At 38.3% G+C, this 22,786-nt stretch overlaps 1 protein-coding gene across 2 annotated transcripts in view; it reads left to right on the forward strand.

Moving 5' to 3' along the window:
• LOC115786298 (neuronal acetylcholine receptor subunit alpha-7-like) overlaps positions 1-22,786 on the forward strand; it is a 46,086-nt gene that overhangs the window by 12,382 nt on the left and 10,918 nt on the right. For both annotated transcript variants that reach the window (XM_030738394.1, XM_030738403.1), the window contains exons 2-6: positions 787-926; positions 7,133-7,177; positions 13,354-13,463; positions 20,739-20,818; positions 22,066-22,233. In XM_030738394.1, coding sequence (XP_030594254.1) covers positions 787-926; positions 7,133-7,177; positions 13,354-13,463; positions 20,739-20,818; positions 22,066-22,233 — 543 coding nt within the window. The remainder of the gene's footprint in view (positions 1-786; positions 927-7,132; positions 7,178-13,353; positions 13,464-20,738; positions 20,819-22,065; positions 22,234-22,786) is intronic.

Below are 22,786 nucleotides of genomic sequence, written 5' to 3' on the forward strand. Positions count from 1 at the left end.
AACTTAGGAGCATGCATATCATAAATGTTGGGTCTGTTGGTTTTTCATGACTCTACTACAGTAATATAATTTCTATCAAAAACAGTGATTGATCTGGTTGGTCCTGTTGGACTGCTATTATTTTGAACACAACTATATAATATGAATGAGTAAAATTTATTTTGTGTGTGTGCGTGTCTGTACACACCCTGCCCACTCTGAAGGGGCCTCAGTCAGTATCACAGCTCTGACAGTCACTGAGTCAAAGCAATTCTCTCTCAATTATCCTGTGACACCAACAGTTATACAAAAGAATTTTAGCATTGTGGATGTCCTGTACCTTTATGACCGACTGGGCTTGCATTGGCTTGAGGGACTGTGCTGTAATATTTATAATTGTTCAGTGTAAACCTCTTGATGAGACATAATGAACACTGGAGACAAAATAGACACAGTCAGCACAATTAAAGTTCAGTGATTTAATGTGCTCATCGTTGTTAATCAGGATTTATTGCAGGATTTGACACTGCATGAAGAATGTTGGGAATAATTGCAATAATAGTGCTGATTAGATTAAATATGGGTGGAGTAACTGTTTTATTGTTTTACAAAGTTAATAGGGTTGATTGGGTCGTGTCAAGACGTGCGCTGCAGAGTTTAAATTTGTCAGTTCCTCCCACTGTTCTTCTTATACTCTACTTAATTTTCTTCGCTCACCAAGCAGTCAAAGGACACATGGGCACAGGTCAAAAAGTGAGAGACTACCTTGATTCATTTTGGTCATAATTGTCCATTTATTCCCTGCAGTTTGTCATGGCGGAGTGTACCAGAGAAAGCTGTACCGCGATCTGATGGTGAACTACAATCGACTTGAGAGACCAGTCCAAAACGACTCTGCACCTATTGTGGTCGAACTGGGCCTCACTTTGCTACAGATAATTGATGTGGTGAGTTTGAAGACAGTTGAAAGTTGTGAGGATGTGTGTGGAATTTTTTCTGAAGATCAACATGAGCTTGGGTTGTACAACCGCACACGACCTGCACACTCTCTTTGTTATGTGTCATCAGAATCAGAATACTTTATTACACCCAGGGGAAAATTGCTTAAGTTTTTCTCCAGATTTCAACTGGGCTATCTGTTCTTCTGGCTCACAGACCATCCAGCTTCAGGACAGTCAGCTGACCTCTGGAGTAAATAATGTGCATGGCATTAAGTTGTCATACTATGGTTCATTGTTCCAAAGATGGCAAAAACTCTCTCAACCAGCATGTTTGAGAGGGCAAAACTTAAAAAGTTAAAAGAATTAGAAAAAAATCAAAAGAATAGGGAAAAATAAAGGAATTGGAAAGAAAAAGCGTGAGCAACTGGAACAGGCTGCATGGAAGTTGGTGCACGTGCACTAATTATTGATCCTAAGCGCTCAAATATAATAGAAGCAATATTGCTCCTTGACTATTCTTCTAAGTTTTTCTCATATATTTGTGCATTTTTTCTCTTTTCATAAACCGTCATTAATGATGAATGATGACATTCATCAATGTTATTACGTCCTCCCAACCAGCCACCGGGCTAAGACATAAAAACATAATAACTGCAGTGCTGAACAGGTTGATAGTTATTTTTGATTGTATATTCTGAACCCAGATAACAGCATTTGGCAGCCCAAACATTGAATATGCCACCGAACATTAGCTGATTGTCAGATTGGCTGCTAAGTTAGCATCATGTTGGCTAATGTTAGGAGAATACAATGAAAAAAATGTGAATATAACACAAATAAAATGTTATGAACAAACATAATATTTGGCAGAGTTGTATCTGGAAACTTTTGCACTTCATCTAACCTCAGAGATAGTTATTAAACTATCTCTTTTGATTGAGATACCGCTGGCACCAGCCTTGCCTTTAAGTGGATTTCCTATAATGGCAGCATATTCCTTTAAACACTTTCCTGCACTCTTTCTAGACAAACACAATACCTGTGTTTGTCTTCTTCATTTTATAGATACTATTTGAAGTGGTATCTTGAGATAAAAGCTTGATTCAAAACATCCGCTTGAATCTTTGTGCCCTACATTTTACATCCACAAACACACATACAACGACCCCATTTAGCTCAACAGGGCCACAATCCTCCCGTTCTCTGTCATTCTTCACTCTTTTTCATGTTGAATCCCGGCTCTTAAATTGACACTTCGGTGGTTTGAGTAGATTTTCTGTCACATCTCATATTTTGTTCCTTCCCTGTTTGCCCTGCGCTCAATCGAGTGTTTCCTCCTGTTCTCCATCTCATGCACCTACCCTCAAACATAACCTCCTGCCTGTTGGCCCCACCACACAGCCAGGGCACTCAACCAAAAAAACCAAGCCGACACCTTGTCACATCCCTGAGCCAGCCCTGTGACGAGACATGTAGGTCTCCTCATGATAACTACATGGTGGTAAGAGTCATACGCTGGACTCTTTTTTTTCATTCTATTATTAATATGAAGTCTCCAACAGTACACATTAAAAAACATTTTAATGCATTCTTAGAGCTTGCATTTGACATATGGAGACAGTCAAGGGGCGAGACGGTTTCCATTTGGCGCTTTTGAAACAGTTACATGACTGCAAATGTATTTTCTTCAGTGAAAGATTTTAATTCTGTTGTAGTAACTTCTTTTTAAAAGAAAAAAAATACATAAGCTATAGATCTTCAAAGATGATAAGCCAAACACATTATATGTGTGTGTGTGTGTGTGTGTGTGTGTGGTGGTGGGGTGTTTGTTGTGTATGGATTGTATGTATTGTTACGCTGTTGGCTGGCTTGATAAATAATAGATAAGCTGGCAAAAACCAGATGAATTAATGCTTACCGGGCAACTGTAAATAATGTAAAGCTTGCTGTGTCTGTCTATATGTGTGTGTGTGTGTGTGTGTGTGTGTGTAGGGGGGGGGGGGGGTAATGGCAATGTGTGTGTGTGTAATGTGGTCTTTGATTCTTCCATCTGCTCCTGGATAATTCTCTAACCATGGAAGTGGGGCAGGTTGATGCCCACTGGGTCCAAGACCATGAATAATGACATACACAGACTGATGGACAACTGGTCATCATACAGTAAAAAGTGCTACCATGTGTCTTCTGCACCTTATAAAGAAACCAGTAAGGTTCATTGCAGAAATGTAACCATGTATATTTAATTGAGAAATCGCTAAACTAAAATAATTCAGTGATTAAAATAATTTTTACTGTTTAAACCTCATCACAGAATGCATTCTTAGGATTTTTAATGCCAAATGAGTTTTTAGTAAATAATTTTTGCCATAAATCTTTTATGAAAGACACAATCTCAATGTCTTATTTTTTATATAAAAAAACATAGTTTCACATTGTGAGAAGTGTGCTTATTTGCTGTTATTGTGATGTAAATGCTTAAGTAAACCAATTTGAATGCTTCCCCTTCTAACACCAACATGCATGTACTACATTAAAAGTAAGATGGCACTCTATTTGCATTGGGATATTACTGTTACTTAACGACTCTCAGTCTTGAGGAAGATTAACATAGTCAGAAACATTCCTTATAACAGATGTTTCTTTGCACAAGAACAGGCACCTCTTCACTTGTATTCATGTTTGATTCAATCAACCCTGAGATGCAAAGTATCTGCAGAGCGATGCTTTTCATTGTGCTCTTTCAATAAACTGATGCATTGCAGCAGAAACATGACCGTATCCATTGAGCTGTTTATTATAAGAGAGAATTTCCACGATCCTTTGCCCTGATTTGGAAAATTGATGGAAAATATAAAGTGAACGCAAGTGCATGAAGCACAATAGAGATTTCTAAGAAGATATTATTTATGATTTCAGAATTTATCTTCAGTTTTTCTGATTCGCTGTCTTTGAAATACTGATCCTTTCATCTGGACTGAAAGAAACAGCGGTAGGAAGAAATCCTATTGTTCCCAGCTGGGAATAAAGCTGAATTAATTCCACAGGTGAAGGTCTGTTTCTGTGCATGAAGTAAAGCATTATTTTATATGTGCATGAATTTTTTTGCCCTTGAGTATATGATCACTTGCAATGAAATACAGATAAACAGCTTTTATTAAATACAAGTGTCCAACAAGCGCAACCTGTCCAAAACCAATCACAGAAGATTTATGAAGAGATTAGAGTGTTTATAGTGGGTGTGACAGGGCTGATACTGTCCACTGCAGCCGAATGAAATCCCACAAAACACCAAAAAAAAGAGAGAGGTCAGACACAAAATGGAACAAAAACACAACAACCTAGAAGCAAAGCCAGAGCTCCACAACTGTGCATTATATTGCATACCAGAGGGACATAAAAATGTTGCTTTGTGAAGCACACAATAGAAGGCCGTTCCATTTCAACTGCGGAGAAGGGAGCCGGTTTAAAAGAAGCACAGATTAGAAAGGACAGGTGGAGATAAGATTGTAGTTTGGAGGGAGTTAGGGAGGAATTGAGGAGGCGCTGGAGGAGGTGGGGGGTGTGACTGTGAGAATCGATTTTCGCTACAAAGAGAAGTAAAAGCAGTGTTTTGTTTTGCTTGTCACTGATGACACAGAGTTAAATCTTTGGAAAACCGTGGTGGTTGATCATACATCCTGATAATCGTGACTCAGAATGTTAATGAAATTGTTGTATGGAGTGCTACATTTGAAATTAGAACAAGAAAAATAGGCACCTGATATCTTACCAAGTATTTAATATTATTATATGCAAAATAATGATAATAAATAATAATCATTTAGATACATTTTGCATGTGTGTGTTTTTTTATTGTGGTGATCTCAATCCTGAATGTATGTATCTATGTATATAAGTATGTTTATACTTATGTTTTATATAAGTATATGTGGGAGGCCTATAAGTATGTATAATCTACAGTATTTTAATTTATATGTCAAGACCAATATCTAACACCCTAGAACTGGGCCCATTACTGTAGCTTTTACTATAGCTAAGCAGACAAATCACCTTCTCTAAACTTCAAACACGATTATCCTCTTTTTGCATATGATTCATATTTATGATTTATTGGGAAAATCTCTGCTCACAAATCCCTTTGTACATGTGTTTTTACACAAGCGCTGCAGCATTGAGCTTTTATAGATATTACCAGGTGGAGCTGCACCTAAGAATGCAAGAGACTCAGTCAGATCAGATTTTAGAGGTCCTTTGCCAGTCAGCTCCCCAGTACAAAGTCTGTGTGATGTCTGATCGTGCTGCATATGAGAATTATCTGGTGAATTACATCAAGCAACGTGCTGCTCCTGCAGGCTCTAAACAGGTCTAAATGTAATGGAGTATTTCCAGCCCTGGGCAGCATCTGAGGCAGACTATCTCCTGTTATGTACTGCATGTAAGAAGGCGAAACTTCTGACAATGTCTTGACCTAATTCTTCCGACACTGTCAAGAGTTCCTGTGCGAAATAGGCTTATATATCACTGGCTGCACCATGTGCTCATTCAGAACGCACTGGCATTCAATATGGTGTATGCTGTCATGGCAGTTTCCCAGGAGGAAAATAAAATTGGTTGCATACCAATCAGAACTGATAGATAGATAGATACATAGATAGATAGAAACCCAGTTTACATCAGTATCCCTCCATCCATCTATTCATCCTGTAATGCTTACAGTATCTGGGTCTGGGTTGCAAGGGCAGCAGTCTAAGCAGAGACACCCATACTCTACTTTCCACTGCCACCTTCTCCAGCTGTACTGGTGTAAATCGAGGTGTTTCCAAGCCAGCTCAGAGGTATAATATTCAGCATGCCCTGGGTCTGCCACGGGGTCTTCCCCTGTTTGGATAGGCCTGAAACACTTCACCTAGTAGGTGCCCAGGAGGGATCCTAGTCAGATGCCTGAACCACTTCAGCTGGCTCCTTTGGATGTGGAGAAGTAGCGACTATACTCTTCCCCCCTCCTGAATGACCGAGCTGCTGACACCACAGCAATCTGTCAGTCTCCCACTCCACCATGGCCTCAGACTTGGAGGTGCTAATTTTCATTCCTGTAGAGAAGAGATCCTTGGGGCCTCCAAACCAGAAACCCTCACCCATGTGACTGCACCTAGAAATTCTGTCCACAATAAACTGCTTGACAGCTGTATTTGCATTACTTTTAGGTAAGTAATATTCAGCAGAGGAGATATGTCTCATGGCTACTCATTTCTAGTAATTCTAATCTGTTTAGAAATTATAATGCAATCAAGGCTTATGAGCTATAAATGTTAAGTAAGGGTTTTCCTTACATCTCCATGAAAACAAAGAATCATTGCAAGCAAATGTTTTTTCAGTGTACATGTGGTTACCCAACTACTGTTTGAAGACAGATCTGTAAGGTCATCTAACCACACTCCACTAGGACTGTTTCACAAAATAAGAAACCCTGAACATCCCAAGGGAGAACAAAGCAGGATGAAGAAAACAAGAACACTATGAAACAGTCCGATAAGACAGAAAACTGTTCAGAAGCTTATTTCTGACAAATAGAGAAAAATAGGGAGTAAATTGATTTTGTGATTTTTATCGCAGTAACTTGAAAGAAAAAGTTTTCAAAGGGTTGAACTAGCTGTATTATTCCAGCTTCAGTCATGGGTAGAAGATAAGGTGATAAGTATCTTCAATGAGTCTGTGAATGTGAAAAAAGGGACTAGTCCATGAAGAAACAGTATGAGATCATCCAGTGACCAACTACAGTTCGCACAGTGTTTCTCACTCTCACTCTCATCTCATTATTTTTAGCATCATAACAATCATGCTTTCCCTTAAGAGCCTCAGTGTATTTCTATTTTCTTGACAGAAAGAAATAGTATACTTTCTGTGTACTCTCTCTGTCTACTGCCAGTGCAAACTGTCACTTGTCCCATTTCCTCATTTATAAACTTCTTTTACAGTATATGACTTTGGAAGCACCTTGTAAATGTGAGAATCATTGCCATTCAGTTAGCTCAGACTCATCTAAGGTGTAGTTTTGACTTCATTGCTGATCATCTCTCTCATAATTGGGACTTAAGTGAATAATTTCTTTATTATTTATTCACCCTGTAGAATACTTTCATTCACTGTCTGTCTGCAGCCACATCAACTCACAGCTGATTATTCTCTCTTTCTCTCCTTTTGTTCCCCTCCAGGATGAAAAGAACCAAGTGTTGATCACAAATGCCTGGCTGCAGCTGGTATGTCTCATTTCTAAGTACTTTTTCTGTGTGATATTTGTCATTTAGTATATTTTTGGAAGCTGCATGTGGGCTGTGTCATTCAAATTTTCAATAAGTACACACAGCTGACTGCTCTTGAAGGCGCAGCATAAGGTATGAAGCTGCAACCAATAGCCTTTTGTTTTTAACAGAAACCTTTCTGGGACCACACAAGAAACAACATGAAGCAAGTTTATGCCAGACATCTTTAACTGCCAAGTATAAAGGAAAATAATGTTAAGATGGATCAAAAAGGATACTTTGCAGAATAATATTTAATAATAGCATGATATAATAAGCCTATTTATTGCCAACATTATAGCAGGTGATGGAGATAAAAATATATTTTCAAAGATATTCTTTCAGGACTCAAGTTTTAAAACACTGTGCTACTTTCTTTTGTTCAAGCCTTCATATTTTACATCTGCTTCACTCCAAAATAATACCTCAGTGTTGCTGTACATCAGGTCTTTCATTCTGACTTGGCACATGTAACATTTACAGTATTAATGCTCAAAATCCATACATAATATCAACCAAAAATACACTGAAAATTTGTATTCATTATATACTTTCATCCATGGCTTGGCTACATCCATAACATTGTGCTGTAAAGGTGAGGGCAACACATCAATCCAAAATCTCCTGTAGGTGTTCAGCTGGGTTGAGATCTAGTGAATTTGAAGTGATTAACATCCACTTCATACACATCAAACCACTGAACTATGAAGCCCTAGTGTCTTGTGGATGAGGTCATTGTCAGCCTGTCAAGGACCACTCTCATCAGCACAGAAATATGTCATTTTAAATTTGATCACTCAGAACAACTTTGTATTGATCTGTATTTATCATTTCCAATAAGGCGGCAAGTGGACACAGTCCATGCTAGCTAAGTACTGCCCCAAGGCATAATTGTTTACCAGTTTGTTGTGGTGCAGAAATGGTTAATACTAAAGATGTACAGTCTAAGGCCACCTGTGATTCAATAGACTGTAGACAGGCCTTTATTTGCAATAACATGCAGTAATTTAAAGTAAGTGTTTCCTTTATGACTTTATCAGACTCTCACTTTGTTGTGAGGGAATTTCAGCCTGCTCTTCCTTACAACATTGCTTCAGTTCATTGAGGTTTGCAGGCATTTGTTTATGTGAAACTCTCTTAAGGCCTTGCCACAGCATTTTGAGTTGAGGTCTGGACACCTTGATTCTTTTCTCATTCATTATATTGTAGATTATGTATAGTGTACTTAGGATCCAAGCTGCTGCATTTGGCTGAAAGCTTTAGCTGCCGGACAGATGGCTCCACACTTGACTCTAGAATACGCTGGTATACGGAGGAATTCGTGGTGGATTTCATGACTGCAAGGTATCCAGGTCCTGTGGCTGCAAAATGAGCCTCAATCATCACACCTCCATCACTGTGCTTGGCAGCTGGTATGAGCTGTTTGTTCTGATATGCTGTGTTTGGTTTTTGCCAAATGTGGCATTGTGCATTATAGCCAAATATTTCCACTTTGGGCCCTGTGACAGGCTGGCGACCTGGCCAGGGTGTACCCTGCCACTTGCTCTATGACAGCTGGCATAGGCTCCAGCCCTGAAAAGGATGAGCAGAAGAAAATGGATGGATGGATGGATGGATAGATGGATGGATGGATGGATGGATCTCCACTTTGGTCTCGACTGTCCAATGAACATAATTCCCAAAGCCATGTGGCTTATTTAACAAACCTAAACTGTGTTGTTATGTTATTTTTAGAGAGAGGAGACTTTCTCCTGTCAACTCTTCCAAATAAGCCGTACCTGTTCAGTCTTTTTTTTTGCAGTTTCTCTCAACATTGCATAGTCTGACCTTGGGGGTGAATTTGCTAGCATGGCCATTCCTGGGAAGGCTGTGGCAATGTGTTAACACATGCCTAAATGCTCCAGACCAGCAAACTGCTAAAACTTCTGCTTTTATAGAGGTACTTACACTTGCTGATGATCAGTTAATTAAATTTGATTATCATCACTTAGCTGCTACTTACCATTTTAATTCCAATGGAAGCAGGGTGTACTTGAGTTTTCACAGGACTGCATAGAGTCATGTGAAAACCTTCTTGTTTGCATGACTGTATGTGCAGAACAGAAAAGCACAAGATCAAACTTTTTGACTGAGGTGGCAAACTATAGCAAATGTGTCCATGGTAATTTTGACTGGATTTGTTTGGGTGTATACAACCTTCTCCTTTAAATACTTTGTATTTCTCAAACAAGATCCACCACACTTGTCTGTGGTTGCTATGCTCCGAGTAGAAAAATTCTTATCTCTTAATGAGGTGTCCATTGTTAGAAAATCCATGTATAGTAGAGTAGAATTGAATTATGTTGAAAGTAGCTCCTTAACCATAGCATTTCTATATCAGAATAGAAACTTGCAAAGAAGTTAATGTCACAAGAAATATGCATTGCAATGTTCAGTAGCTTGGGAAAAATGTTACATCAAACCAGCCAGGTAGGTACAACAGCCTCATTATAACAGCAGCCAACCTCAGAAGATCCCATTAAGGATGTCACAGCCGTCAGGTTGAGTTGGCTGCTGACTAGCTTACAAGCTATGAATGAATCAATTATTCAGGAAGCCTCCTCTTTAATACCGGCATCTATTTTGGTTCAATGGCTTAAGGGGGCTTTGCAGACACAGCAATTTTTGAAGGAGACCTAAGATGTATATTAACCAGCTCATAGACACTCAGTCAGACAGTCAAAGAAAGGGCAGGTTCACGTCCACTGCATTGTGGGAGATTTTGGGTTTATCAGACAATGAATGTTTTACATCCAGATGGAGGGAGTTTTATGTGTTATTTAACTTTGAGATTTATAATGAATTTAGGATTTAACAAGTGCCACTTGAGTGTCCTCCTCCATAACCAGGTCTAATGGCTGATTGAAAGGAGAGCCTGCTGAACCAAAACCAGAAACTGTTTCAAAAATTTTTAAGACAAATTGCGTGATCTGAATACAATACAGGTGAACTGACTGATGTACTCAGCACTGAAAATAAATAAATAAATAACTGTAATGTCTCTGAAATGATGTTTTTTATATTAATAATCCACTGATGATGGAAGCAACATTTTATAGAATGTTTATTTATTAACATGGGCATTGCAGTACAAATAAAACTCAATTCACCACTGCGAATAACAAAAATCTAATTAGTGCAACATTTTCAATTTTCCAGATTATTATAGCTGTCACCTGTCTGGGATTTGCAACGGACTCACATATTTCATATATGAATTTCACACTCTCAAGAACCTAGTTGTCTCAAATTAGTGATGTTGTCTTAAATTTTTGTTACGCAACTCAACACCTATTCTTAGACAGCTGCTACCCTACGTAGCCTTCTCTCCTTCTCATCTGTTCCTGACTGACTACAAAGTTACTGAGCTGTGATTAGTTCTGTTGGCTGTTAGTTGCGTGTTCCCAGCCAACAAACATGAAAAGAAGCACCAAACTGCCAAGGCCCACAGATGACAAGTGTAGTGATTAAGTCATTAGCTACATGAGTGCAGTCATATGCAGCAGGCCCATTTAAAATGGATGGAATATCTTTGAAGTAATTTTTTTTTTTTGTATCTTCAATTGATAGATGGTGTAGAAGCATTTTTACATGCATGTATAGTGGAGGAAATAATTATTTGATCCCCTGCTGAATTTGTAAGTTTGCTCTTTTCTCAAGAAATGAAAATGCTCTCATTTTTATGCTAGTTTTATTTTTATAGAGAGAGACAGAATATCAACCAAAAATTCAGAAAAAAACCCCACATTACAAAAAGTTTTAAATTGATTTGCATGTCATTGAGCGAAATAAGTATTTGATCCCCTACAACCCAGAATTCTGGCTCCCACAGATTGACTATGAGCCCATGTGACACACAGATTATAATCAATCAGTCAGTCAATAACAGTTACTCCTGATCTCAACTTGTATAAAGCACAGCTGTCCATGGAATCAATTGTTTCCATTCCAAACCTCTCCCCCACCATGGCGTGACCAAAGAGCTGTCAACGGATCTCAAAGACAAGATTGTAGACCTGCACAAGGCTGGACTGGGCTACAAGACCATCAGCAAGCAGGTTGGTGAGAAGGTGAAAACTGTTGGTGTGATTATTCGGTAAAGGGAGAAATATAAAATGACCATCAGTCACCCTCACTTTTGTGCTCCATGCACGATCTTGCCTCATAGGGTGAAGATGATCATGAAAAAGGTGGTGGATCAGCCCAAAATTACACGGGAGGAGCTTGTTAATGATCTGATCACAGTTGGGACGACAGTCACCAAGAACACTATTGGTAACACACTACACCATATGGACTGAAATTTTGCATGGCCTGCAAGATACCCCCGCTCAAGAAAGGACAAGCATGGACCCATCTTAAGTTTGCCAGTGAATCTTTAAATAATTTATAGATGGCTGGGGGAAAATGTTCTGTGGTCAGATGAAACCAAAAATGAACTCCTTGGCATCTACTCTGCGCCTAGTGACCAACTACAAGAAACATCTCATCATTATGCTTGCCAACAAGGGTTTCTCCATCAAGTACTACGTCATGTTGTGCTGCTTGGGGATCAAATGCTTATTTCACTCAATGACATACAAATCAATTTATAACTTTTATGTAATGTTTTTTTCTGGATTTCTGATATTCTGTCTCTCTTCAGCAGGGGATCAAATAATTATTTCCCCTGCTGTATATAGACAGTTACAAGGACTAAATACATTGTATCTACGTACATGCACATATACATGCACACAAACGGATGAGCCTAAATGTAGTGTGGCAACATTAGAATTGGGGATTTTGGTCGGTCCGCTGGGAATTTGCCCTGTGACATCAGCAACTGAATGCCTACATGTACACACTCTGATGCAGCAAAAACAGATCAAACTCACTGGAGCATGAAAATACTGGCACTGTGTTAGCCATCCTTCCCTGTGAGTGGCCAGATAGAGCCTTCCTGGACTAGATGCATCCCACTGAGATTTTTGATTTTGGGAGTCTGAAGACACTAGGTCACTGCCTCGGACCCCTCTGTCACATTCCACAAGACATTCCTAAGCAGTTTTTTGTAATGTGGCAAAGCACTACTAACTTTGCCATGAGTAGATGTCCTTGTCATGTAACAGTGTTTAAGTGAATGGGCCATCCATGAATGCTCTGACCCTAGGTTTCCAAACAGTGTATTGTATTGTAAAGATATGCTCAATGTTGCAGGTAATCTGGGTAATACATATACTTGCATATAGATATAGAATGCATAAATGCATACTACTGGCACACTCTTAGATGTTAGGATAAATGCCAATATTTATACCGCTGTGGCTCACATATCATCATGTTATGCATTATAAGTAATGAAAAGAAGCACAGAGGCAACACACAACACACTCACTCTTTGTGCTTTTAAACCCTTTGATGCTGGGTTCAGTTAGCTGAATATTGGCCTAGGCTCAAATGGGACTGCAGACGGTCAGTGCCAACAACTGCTGGCTTGGCAAGGTTTCTGTGCCAAGCTTCATTATCAGAGTTAGAGACAAAGTGTAAGAGCCAATAGCCGTATTAGCCCGTGTAAAGAGAAAATGTTTGACTTCTAATGGTTTAAAGCTGGAGCAGACAAAATATTATATGTATCCTTTTTAAGTTTCTTGTCCTCAAACTGATCTAATATCTAATCTAATATAGCTGCATTTTACTGAAAGAACAAAGAACTCTGACTTTATTTCATAGTAAACTTTACAAATCTTGTTATTCAAGTGGTTTCAGCATAAATTAGAATCCTATATACCCTCTAGATATCCTCTGTCCTCTTAGAAAATCTAGCCCATGATAAGTGTCCTTGGTCAGTCACAAAAACTTTCAAATCAAATACCACATGGAACCAGAAATTACCATTAAGTGTCTCTCAATGAATATAAAGCAGATGGAAATACCAAGACATATCGGTGGGAAAAGGTTTTGCTGTTGAAGCTGTGAAGGTTCCTCAGCTGTTGATCTTGTTAAAAAAAAGACATACAAAAAATGAAATCAATAAATAGCTTTCAATGTGGCATTGCTTTTCTGTTGTCTTATATTTGTTCCCCAAATTAATAACTATTTGTCATTTGTTTCAGCACTGGACAGACATTTACCTCTCATGGAACCCAGAGAGCTACCCTGGGGTTCAGAACCTCCGTTTCCCTTCAAATCTAGTTTGGGTCCCAGATATTCTTCTCTACAACAGGTACGTTACACTCTCATCTTTTAAAGCTTGTCCTATCAGGCCAGTCATTGGGTCACTTTATTAGCTTCCTGTAGTTTTTTTTTTCTTTTAATTTTACTGATTAAAACCATGTCTTCCAAATCCAACAGTCAATTTATATATAGATCTCCTAATATTATTTTGCATGACTAATTGTTTTAATAAAATAAATAATTCTGACTAAGGGCCACCAATTGGCTAAAATGGAAATCCAAAGGGAAAAACAAACTGTTTTGAAATGACAGTTCATCAGTTATCGTGACTATAAATTGTCAGTCCATTTTCTGGTGAACAGCAATCTATTTTACCATTGTTTTTTTCATATTCATTCACATATTCAACAGTGAAAATAGTATTATCAGACAAAATTAAATACAACATTTCAAGAGTAGTTTCTCAGGCATTAGCTGCTAATTTTACTAGTTATGCAATTTGCAGCCAAAGGGCATAATGAGATACACTTTGCACTGACAGCGACTCTAGTTAATTCACCATTTTGCATTTAATATTTTCCACATAGTAAGTGTTGTGAATTAGAATGGCTGTTTAATAAAGTGGACTGACATTAAGCAAATCATAAGGACGGCACCCCAAATGACAAAATCTCAATTTTGATGGTAATTGCATCATACTACCCAGTAAAATAATCAGTATAGTGTTTTCTCTGTCCCCATTCTTACCATTTCATTTTTCATTTGATATTCTATTTATTTATTTGTTTATTTTTAGTTTTCCTCTCTCTCTCCCCCCTCTTCTTCTATTTACAATAATTTGCATTCTGTTATAAATCGACAGACACTACATTACCAGGTCTCCATGTACCCAATAATACCATAGTAAGAAATATTCTCTAGATGAAATTTCACTCTGGTTACAGCCTCGTTTAATGAAATGACAGCGTCGATTCCCTCTGTGGGGAATAAACTATAACTCCTATGAGGCTTTGCATCTGTTGCCTGTAATAGGCACAGGAGACGCTGTGCCAAGTGGGTGAAATTACCAAAGCATGGGCTAGTTTGAAATACTAATAATGCTTCAAGCTTCAGAAGAATAATGACAATTTAACTATATTTTGCTGAAGTACTGCCTTATTTATTTGCAATATCTCTTCTCAGTTCCCTGTTTCAAGCACTGTCATCATGGTTGTAGAGCAGGTTCACTCCCATATTGAACTACATGCTCTTGGTAACATCCATCTGACGGAGCTATTTTTTTTTCCTTTGTCAGAGAATGGGGCTTTAATAGCACAAAGGGGAAATAATCTGTCTCTTGAACAGCTCACTGGCTTCTTTGATACAGAGGTCAGTAGAACAGAACCTCATTTCTTTTCAACATGTTTGGCTGGACATGAGGCTCCTGTGCTTATTCTCCTGCTTGGCTAGATAGAATAAAAATAGAAAGAACTTGGTGTTTTTCAGAATAATTTTCACAGTGTGGTCTGGGTCTGCTCAGATTTAAGAACAATTCAAGCACCTCGCATTACTGCCAGTGATCAACTTGATCATTTTCCAGAGTCCTTTGCATTTTGACCTTTTCTGTGGCGCCAATGTTGTCCTCAAACATAACCTGATTTTAGACTTTTATAACATTTACAGACAGCTGCCTGCACAGTAAACAAATAACACAGAAAACATTTACCCTTTTGCAAAACAGCTGTGACATAATGAAATCAGCAGCAACAGCAATACCCAGTGTGCCTCTGTGGGATACATCAATCATGTCTTTGTCTAGCAGATACAAGCATTGTGCTGAGAAAAAAAAAAGTGAAAAAAGGGAGGTCAAAATATTCACTTTGCAGACAAATGTGATGATTGTCTTGAAATGCTTGAAATGGCTTCAGAAAATGCAGTGATGTATTTTTAGGGCTCCAACAGGATAGACCCATACAGTACATTATTACATTAGTGTTGTTGTTGTTGTTGTTTGGTTTACAGTTTCACACATCAAAGTGATGGAAGACATTTCTTACTTAAGGACCTCCACTTGCTGAACATAAGTCAAAGTAGCGTGCAAGGCAATGCCACTTGAGGAAACAGTGAAGCGGTATTTGTCTAATGCTCCTGTTTATGTGACTAAAACAGACAGCTGTGTAATTGTGGATCATTATTAACCTGTCAAATCCTAACAGATGATATTAAACAGCGCATCGGTGCTTTGTTTAACTCCTTAGAATCACACACTTTCTTTCTTACACAGAAGTGGACTTACAATGGGGGGAAAAAGACAACATGACACAAGACAGAGGTAGATTTGACTCATGATGTTACTGTTTCAGCTCCTTTAAGGTGATTATAGATTCTTTTATAAGGGAGAGACAGCAACAGATTTACAGCTTGGCTTGACTTACCTGTGAGTGAGTGAGAGAGAGAAAGAGGGAGGGAGGGAAGCAAGAGCTCTGGCTGTCTAGAAGGGATGATACAGAACATTAAGCAGCTTACAGTAGGGATAACTGATAATGATCAGTATACTCCTGATAGAGACCCAGATTGAAACAGACTTTCTTCATGGATTCAACATAAATCAGGAATAAAATCATTTATTCCCATTTTTATGAATTAAAAACGCTAGCAGGAGAGGAGATTAGAATTATGAGAAGATGAAGTTTTACTAATCCCTATTGGGAAACTAGGTCAGTGCAGTGGCAAGACTTCAGCACACACAAATTTTGAAAAAATGCAAAGTGACAGGACCACCCTCACTCCACCCCCACCGGCTCTCGACATTAAACCCCGGCCCCCGTGGCAAAGAGATTAACCACTGCTGCTAAGGGTTGCTCGGTAATGGGCGTTGCAGGTTTGGATTGCATAGGTAACCCTCTTACATATTTACCAACATGTCAAATGTCAATCGTCCATATCCTTCACTGCTAGTGGGAGTTGCTTCAAATGATCATCTCAAAGTTAAGATAAGTTTAACCCAGAATCTGCCCACTTTGTGTCACAAATGTTTATTTCACCTGTCTTTATTACAAGGCATGGGAATTGGAGATTCCAAAGCTGTTGACCAGCCGAAGATAAGCCACAAGGGTATACACTGAGTCAATGTTCAGACCACATTCAGCCTCTGTGAAAAAAGACATTCTTAATTTGAGAAAGACAACATAGTGATAATGACAATGTAAAGAGCTCGTCTTCCCCAGTGCTGGACACTAATGTAAGGACTCATTCCTTGTGGATGACTTTCTACTGTCTAGTGTTTTTGGATTGTGGATATTCGAAAAGCTATAAGCGTTATTTGTCTTTAGGCATGTGCTCCGACCCACCCTGTATGCTTTCTGCTTTTCCTTGTTTGTTTATAGCAGCAGCTTTGGTGGATTGCCAGAGAAGTGGTTACACCTGAGGGGGGATGGAGTTCCTTCTCCCCTCTCCCTTTCTCTCTGGGCAGCATCTACCTCAGCACCCTTATGCTGATTTGTTAGGTTTTTTTTGGTTTTGGTATTTTTGTTCAACACCTTATATGTTAATCTGCATTGATGCATCACTATGGCCTGACACTTTTTACACTTTACTGTATGGGTTGTTAAATAGATTGGAAACTGTAGCTTCTACTGGCTGTGGATTCATGTGTTTGTTGCCAGCCTAGACAACATTGTAACAGCATGGCTAACATTTCATCTGACCTTGATTATTTTAATCATACCCTGGTCATAAGAGTGAAGCCTGGATCAAGCAACCTTGCCTTGGTCCCCTCTTTGCTGCAAACCAAACAGGGGGCTTTGCAGCTGTAGAATGCCCACAAAGTTTAAAATGGTCTAGGCCCAAGTTAATAAGGCTGATGTTCAACCCTCAAGGTCTGACCTGTGACTATGAAGTCTGACTGGCGATGTAGAATATCAGTTCTCTGGTGGGAAGAAGCAGCAGACAGTGTAGGAAGTGAAAAGATACCAATGGTCAAATTCCTTAGCGGTGTTTAGTTGAAGCTCTCTCTGGAAGAACAAAGGGTAAACCATAGAAAACTGCACTTGTCAGGATGAAGGCTGACTCTTATTTGTGCCTGTGAAGCAAAAAGTAGTTCAAAGAACTTAATGTTATTGGAGTCTCTGAGTGGGACTTCAAGGTGCATCCTGGCTCAGGACTTGATATCAGATACTGTTTGATCATAAGGTAGTTCATACAATAGCACCTTAGGACGAAGATCAGTGGATTGACTTTATTATTTTAGAGAGTGCATTTTAATGTATTCATTTCTGGATGCTGTATAGACGTATGTCTAAAGAAAGTAACTTTGACTTAGCCAAGAATTTTTGGATACTAGGTCCAAGGGGCGGGGGGGCAGCTGAAATTTTTGCATTTGTTTGTGTCAGCACATAAATCAATAAATCTTCTCACATGAATAAAAGATGAATAAGATGATTTTTCTCTGTCAAAGGCATGGACTTGTATATTTCACACCTATAGATATTTGGTAAGCTGGAATACAAAAGAGCTGAGTTTTCTACTTTAATTACATTTTGCATGTAAATAATGCAAAACATTTAGGATAATTTATGATCAAGACAGTAAATGTACTTTATAAAGAATCTTTACTTTCTTGATATTACAGCTGGTTATCTAGAGGAATAAATGCTAACACATACAGTGTTTGACAAGAATGATGTCAGTGCAGACTATGCTGTTACATTTATCCAGTGAAACGTGACACATGACTGCATATTCTGTACTGTTCTGTGTTTAAAGGTGTTTAAAGTTTTTCTAGTGACTAATTTAATTTGATTATTTCACTTCAGTTTTGAATTTTACCTTTGTGTATTTTAAGGCTGTGATATTAAACATTTTGTAATGTTTATTGCTGTTCAAGTAAATGCAATACCACTTTACATCTTAAATTGTTGAAGAATCCCATTAAGAAAAAAAATCCATTGGGATTTAAGGCTTAATGGCCATATAGTTTCCACATGATCTTTTAGTAACATTTTCTCCTTATTTAGTGATCTAATTAAATTGTAGTTAAGGTTATGCATCAAGGAATCTTTAATGCTCAGGTCTGTTTACTGTACATCCTTCAAGGCATCATTTTTCATATTAAAAATTTATATTTGTGTTTTGATAGAGGGTTTTGTAATGAGAAATGAAATGGTATCATTTTAAATTCTAATGCTTTACTATGTCCATATGAGCTAGATGTATTCCAGATACCATTATAAGGCTAGATGCTAAGCTAATTTATTCTACTCAGTGGATTAGAGCTATTATGGCTACTCCAAAGTATTCTAAGAGTCTCTGTTTTTCTACTCTCTAAGTGAAAAGGAGTGATTAGATTTAAATTATTGATATAGCACTATAAATCTGCATCCATTAAAGCCTTGTCCTGTAAAACTGTATGTCTCCTGGATTCAGTCCCAGTACACTTGACTAAAATCTATGTTCTACCTGCTGAAGAAAAAGCCTGCAAGAAGAATTTAAATAAGTTCCTTATTCGCCATTTGCCTGTAGTCTCATACTGTAAGTGCTAAATATTTACTAGTGGAAAAGAACAGATGATGGTGTGGTTCACACTATTGTCTGGGTTTGCATAAGCAATTGTTTTCATTCATCCTTTAAAATGAGATGCATTCAATCGCCAATGTACTCATTCAGTTTTTCTTATTTGAGAGGTCAGCGCATACAGAAATATGTGAATTAAATAATATACTTGTTATGAATACATGGATAAATAGGTATAATTGTATGCCATTTACTGGTTCATTACTTTTGCAAGGAAGCCATTTTCAGTCCATATGCTTTGTCCATTTGGCAGTTTGTATTTTTTTTCCCTTTCTTTTCCGTCTCATTATTCAACATAAACAAAACTCAAAGATGTTAACAGCCATGTTAGGCTATACTTAGACACAGCAGGCTTTGAGCTAAAAGATAAAATTACATACTAATTGCTCACAATGACAGTGCAAACATGCTGATGCTTGGCAATTTAGTTTAGTGCATTAACATTTGCTGATCTAAAGACAAATTCCAGCTGGAGCGAATGGGAATGTCATCAGTTTTGGTCCTAAAACAAATTTATTTAAGACAGAATTTATTAAAGACAAAACATTTCATGCTTCTTTTTACAACAATGAATGCAGAGACACAGAACAACAAACAAAATGATTGCTGTGCCTCGAGTACAGCTAAATAAACAACTTTTACTTTGAAGGAAAATGGTCCCCATTTCTGGTTTGTCTTGGACTTTTCACAGTTTTACTACGGGACTGAGGGTAGCTGGACAGTGTTTGTAGACAAGTCTGTCACTTCCTTGCAAACTGCTAGTAATTGCAGCAATATGCTAGTGACAAAAGCAATTACAAAGAGGTTTTTACCAACCAGTTGGAGAATACACATTTTTTCCTTGTGACAGGTGGGCCACAAGGGTGTCACTGACCAGTCTCTACATCTCTGTGACTGAGGCTTTAGCAATTGTTTTCCCAGCGACTCTCATCAACCTCCAGCAATCACTTGGAACCACCTGCAAAATACACATTTTTCCCCAGTGACAGGTGGTTTCCTGATGGCCACTGACTGGTCTCTAGGCCTGTGCGACAGGGGCATTGTTCAGTTGATCCTACTTTGTAACCATGATTGTCGCAGATCCAGAATGGCCAGCAAGTTAATGTCACATGGGTAGCAGTCTCATCTGCACAACCTCAATAAGGATTTCAGTGCTCACTAGCTAACAGTGGCAGACTTTAGCTGTGTCGTTACATGTTCGTTGCTGGTATTTTAAACTCAGTGTAAAAGACTTAAGTATTAGTCTGTGTGCGGTCAGAAGCTTGATACTTAAATCTTTGCAAAATGTGTCATTTAGCATGACACAATCAAATGCTGCTAACAAAGCAACTGCATTCTTCAAACACTGGTGGTTATTTTCACTGTTTGAAAGAAACATTCATCTGTTGCAGTATTCCAGAGAGAACTTTTGTGCATGTGAAACTTAAAACTTTTTATTTTGTTTCTGGGTATACATAATCCCTGTCTGTTTGAAGGACGTCTTGATAACAGACGACTGTGTTTATTTAACATGATGAGTAAAATTAAACACTGTCTGTCTGGATCTGCTCTAATCCCCCTTGTCTCTGCCTTCTGTCACCTTCATTATCACTTGATATTTTTTGTCTGGCTCCCTTTTTTAAGCTATCTTTATTTTTGTAGTTGACTCTGATTCAACTTAATGACCTTAGCTCTATTCTCTTCTCTTCTTTTTTTTTTCTTTTGTTTTATTTATTTATTTACTGGTAATTCTGATATTGTAATACCCCATGTAACTTCTCTTGTCTCCGTATAGTGCTGATGAGAGGTTTGATGCCACGTTCCATACAAATGTGCTGGTCAATGCTTCAGGAGCCTGTCAGTACATTCCACCGGGTGAGATATCCACGCTAATTCTATATTCTTACACTACCTTTCCACACTATTACCATCACTACCAATTAATCCAAATCATCATCATCTTAAGGACATCGCTATCTCATCATCATCATTACCATTATCACTGCCATCAATATCCTGCTCATTCTCACCTTACTTACTTCACGTACCTTTCAGCTTTCCAAGATAACATCACTTTACAATCACTGAACACTGTTTAAGAACACTAAAGCTAAAATCTCAACTCTTCATGATGTGGACTCCACAGAATGTTGAAAATATCCCTGGTTTCAATTCTTATTCATGATTTCCCCAGATTTGTCATCTGTACATTCAGGGTGCAAGTGTCCTCTTCTTCCACATCCCAAAGGCGTTCTGTTGGATTTAGATCTGGTGACTCAGGAGGCCAGTGAAGAACACTGAACTCACTTTCTTGTTCACAAAACCAGTATCAGATAGTTTCATTATTGTCCTGCATTACTGTACTGCAAGCAGCCATTGGAAGATGGTAAATTATGACCATAAGGAATCTATGGTCAGCTAGAATAATCAGGCTGTAGGATGCAGACATAGAAGTTCAAGTTTGCAGAGAAAACATTCTCCTCATTGTTATACCACTACCACTAGCTTGGACTGTTAACACAAGCCAGGCTCTAGCCTCAGAATTGTCTTGGCTGACAGGAGTAGAGCCCGTCATGGTCTTCCACTTGTTATGCTCTCTAAAAAGCTTACCACAGACTTTCTGTCAGCTTGAACTAGTTTCACCATTCTCCTCTGGTCTTTTACATGCACTTTCCTGTCTGCAGATCTGCTGCTCACTGAGCAATTTTTGTAAACTCTGGAGATTGTTCTGGTAAAAATCTCAGGAGATCAGCAATTTCAGAATCACTTAAACCAACTCGCTTGGCATCAGCAAAGATGCCATGGCCACTGAACTCACATTTCTTTTCCTACAGTTCTAATGTTTGATGTAACACTAACTAAAAATCTTGATCTGTTTCTGGATCAGTTTTTTTTTGTCTTTTTTGCATTGCAAAGCTGGTCGTTATATTTTCAAAAGGTTATCAGTGCTTCTAATAAACTGCTTGGTGAATGGACTATATATTTTAGTATTAGAGGGGCATTTTAAAAGCATCTTTAAATGACCAATATTAAATGTTGAGGTAACTTTGTTTTTTTAAACCAAATATCCCAATAAAAAATTATTTGTTTTTAATAGTACTTTAATTTAAACTTATCTGCAGGTATCTTGAAGAGTACCTGCTACATAGATGTACGATGGTTCCCATTTGATATTCAGAAGTGTGACCTGAAATTTGGCTCCTGGACCCACAACGGCTGGCTGCTGGATCTCCAGATGATGGAAGTTGATGTTTCTACATATATACCCAATGGGGAGTGGGACCTTGTTGGTAAGAACAAAAACACAATGTCATGCATAGATGCTTCAACCTGAATATGAAAGACTGACTCTGACAGCGATTCAACATTAGCTATGCCTTTCATATCATTTTCCACACTGTGAAATATCCAATCAGTGTCGCACATCTTGGCAGCAGGTGTTTCAGCTGTGTTTTCTTCTTTGTAAGATGACACTCTCACTGTCAATCAGTCTATGTTGAAGAGGGTTTTAGATGGCCAGGATAATAGAGCTTCTATTTAATGCAGGAGAAACCAACTCTTCAACAAATTCCACTTCAGACAGCATTGCTATATGAGACAGGTGATGCAAATTTTACTGGACCCAAGAGATGGGCTGTCAAAGCTCTAAAATCTCCAGCTGTAGCTAAAAAAAAAAAACAGCCCCAATTGTTACCTGAAACCAACCATCTAGGAGATGAATATGAGATTGAATGTCGGCATCAGCCCTGAGGTTTACATCATAAAAGGTGATCATTCTAACTATAGCCTCATTAGATACATTGGAGATGGCCAAAACTGACTTGTTTGTTTTGTGTGTTTGTT

This window comes from Archocentrus centrarchus, chromosome 1 (assembly GCF_007364275.1).
Source record: "Archocentrus centrarchus isolate MPI-CPG fArcCen1 chromosome 1, fArcCen1, whole genome shotgun sequence".
NCBI classification, from domain to species: domain Eukaryota; kingdom Metazoa; phylum Chordata; class Actinopteri; order Cichliformes; family Cichlidae; genus Archocentrus; species Archocentrus centrarchus.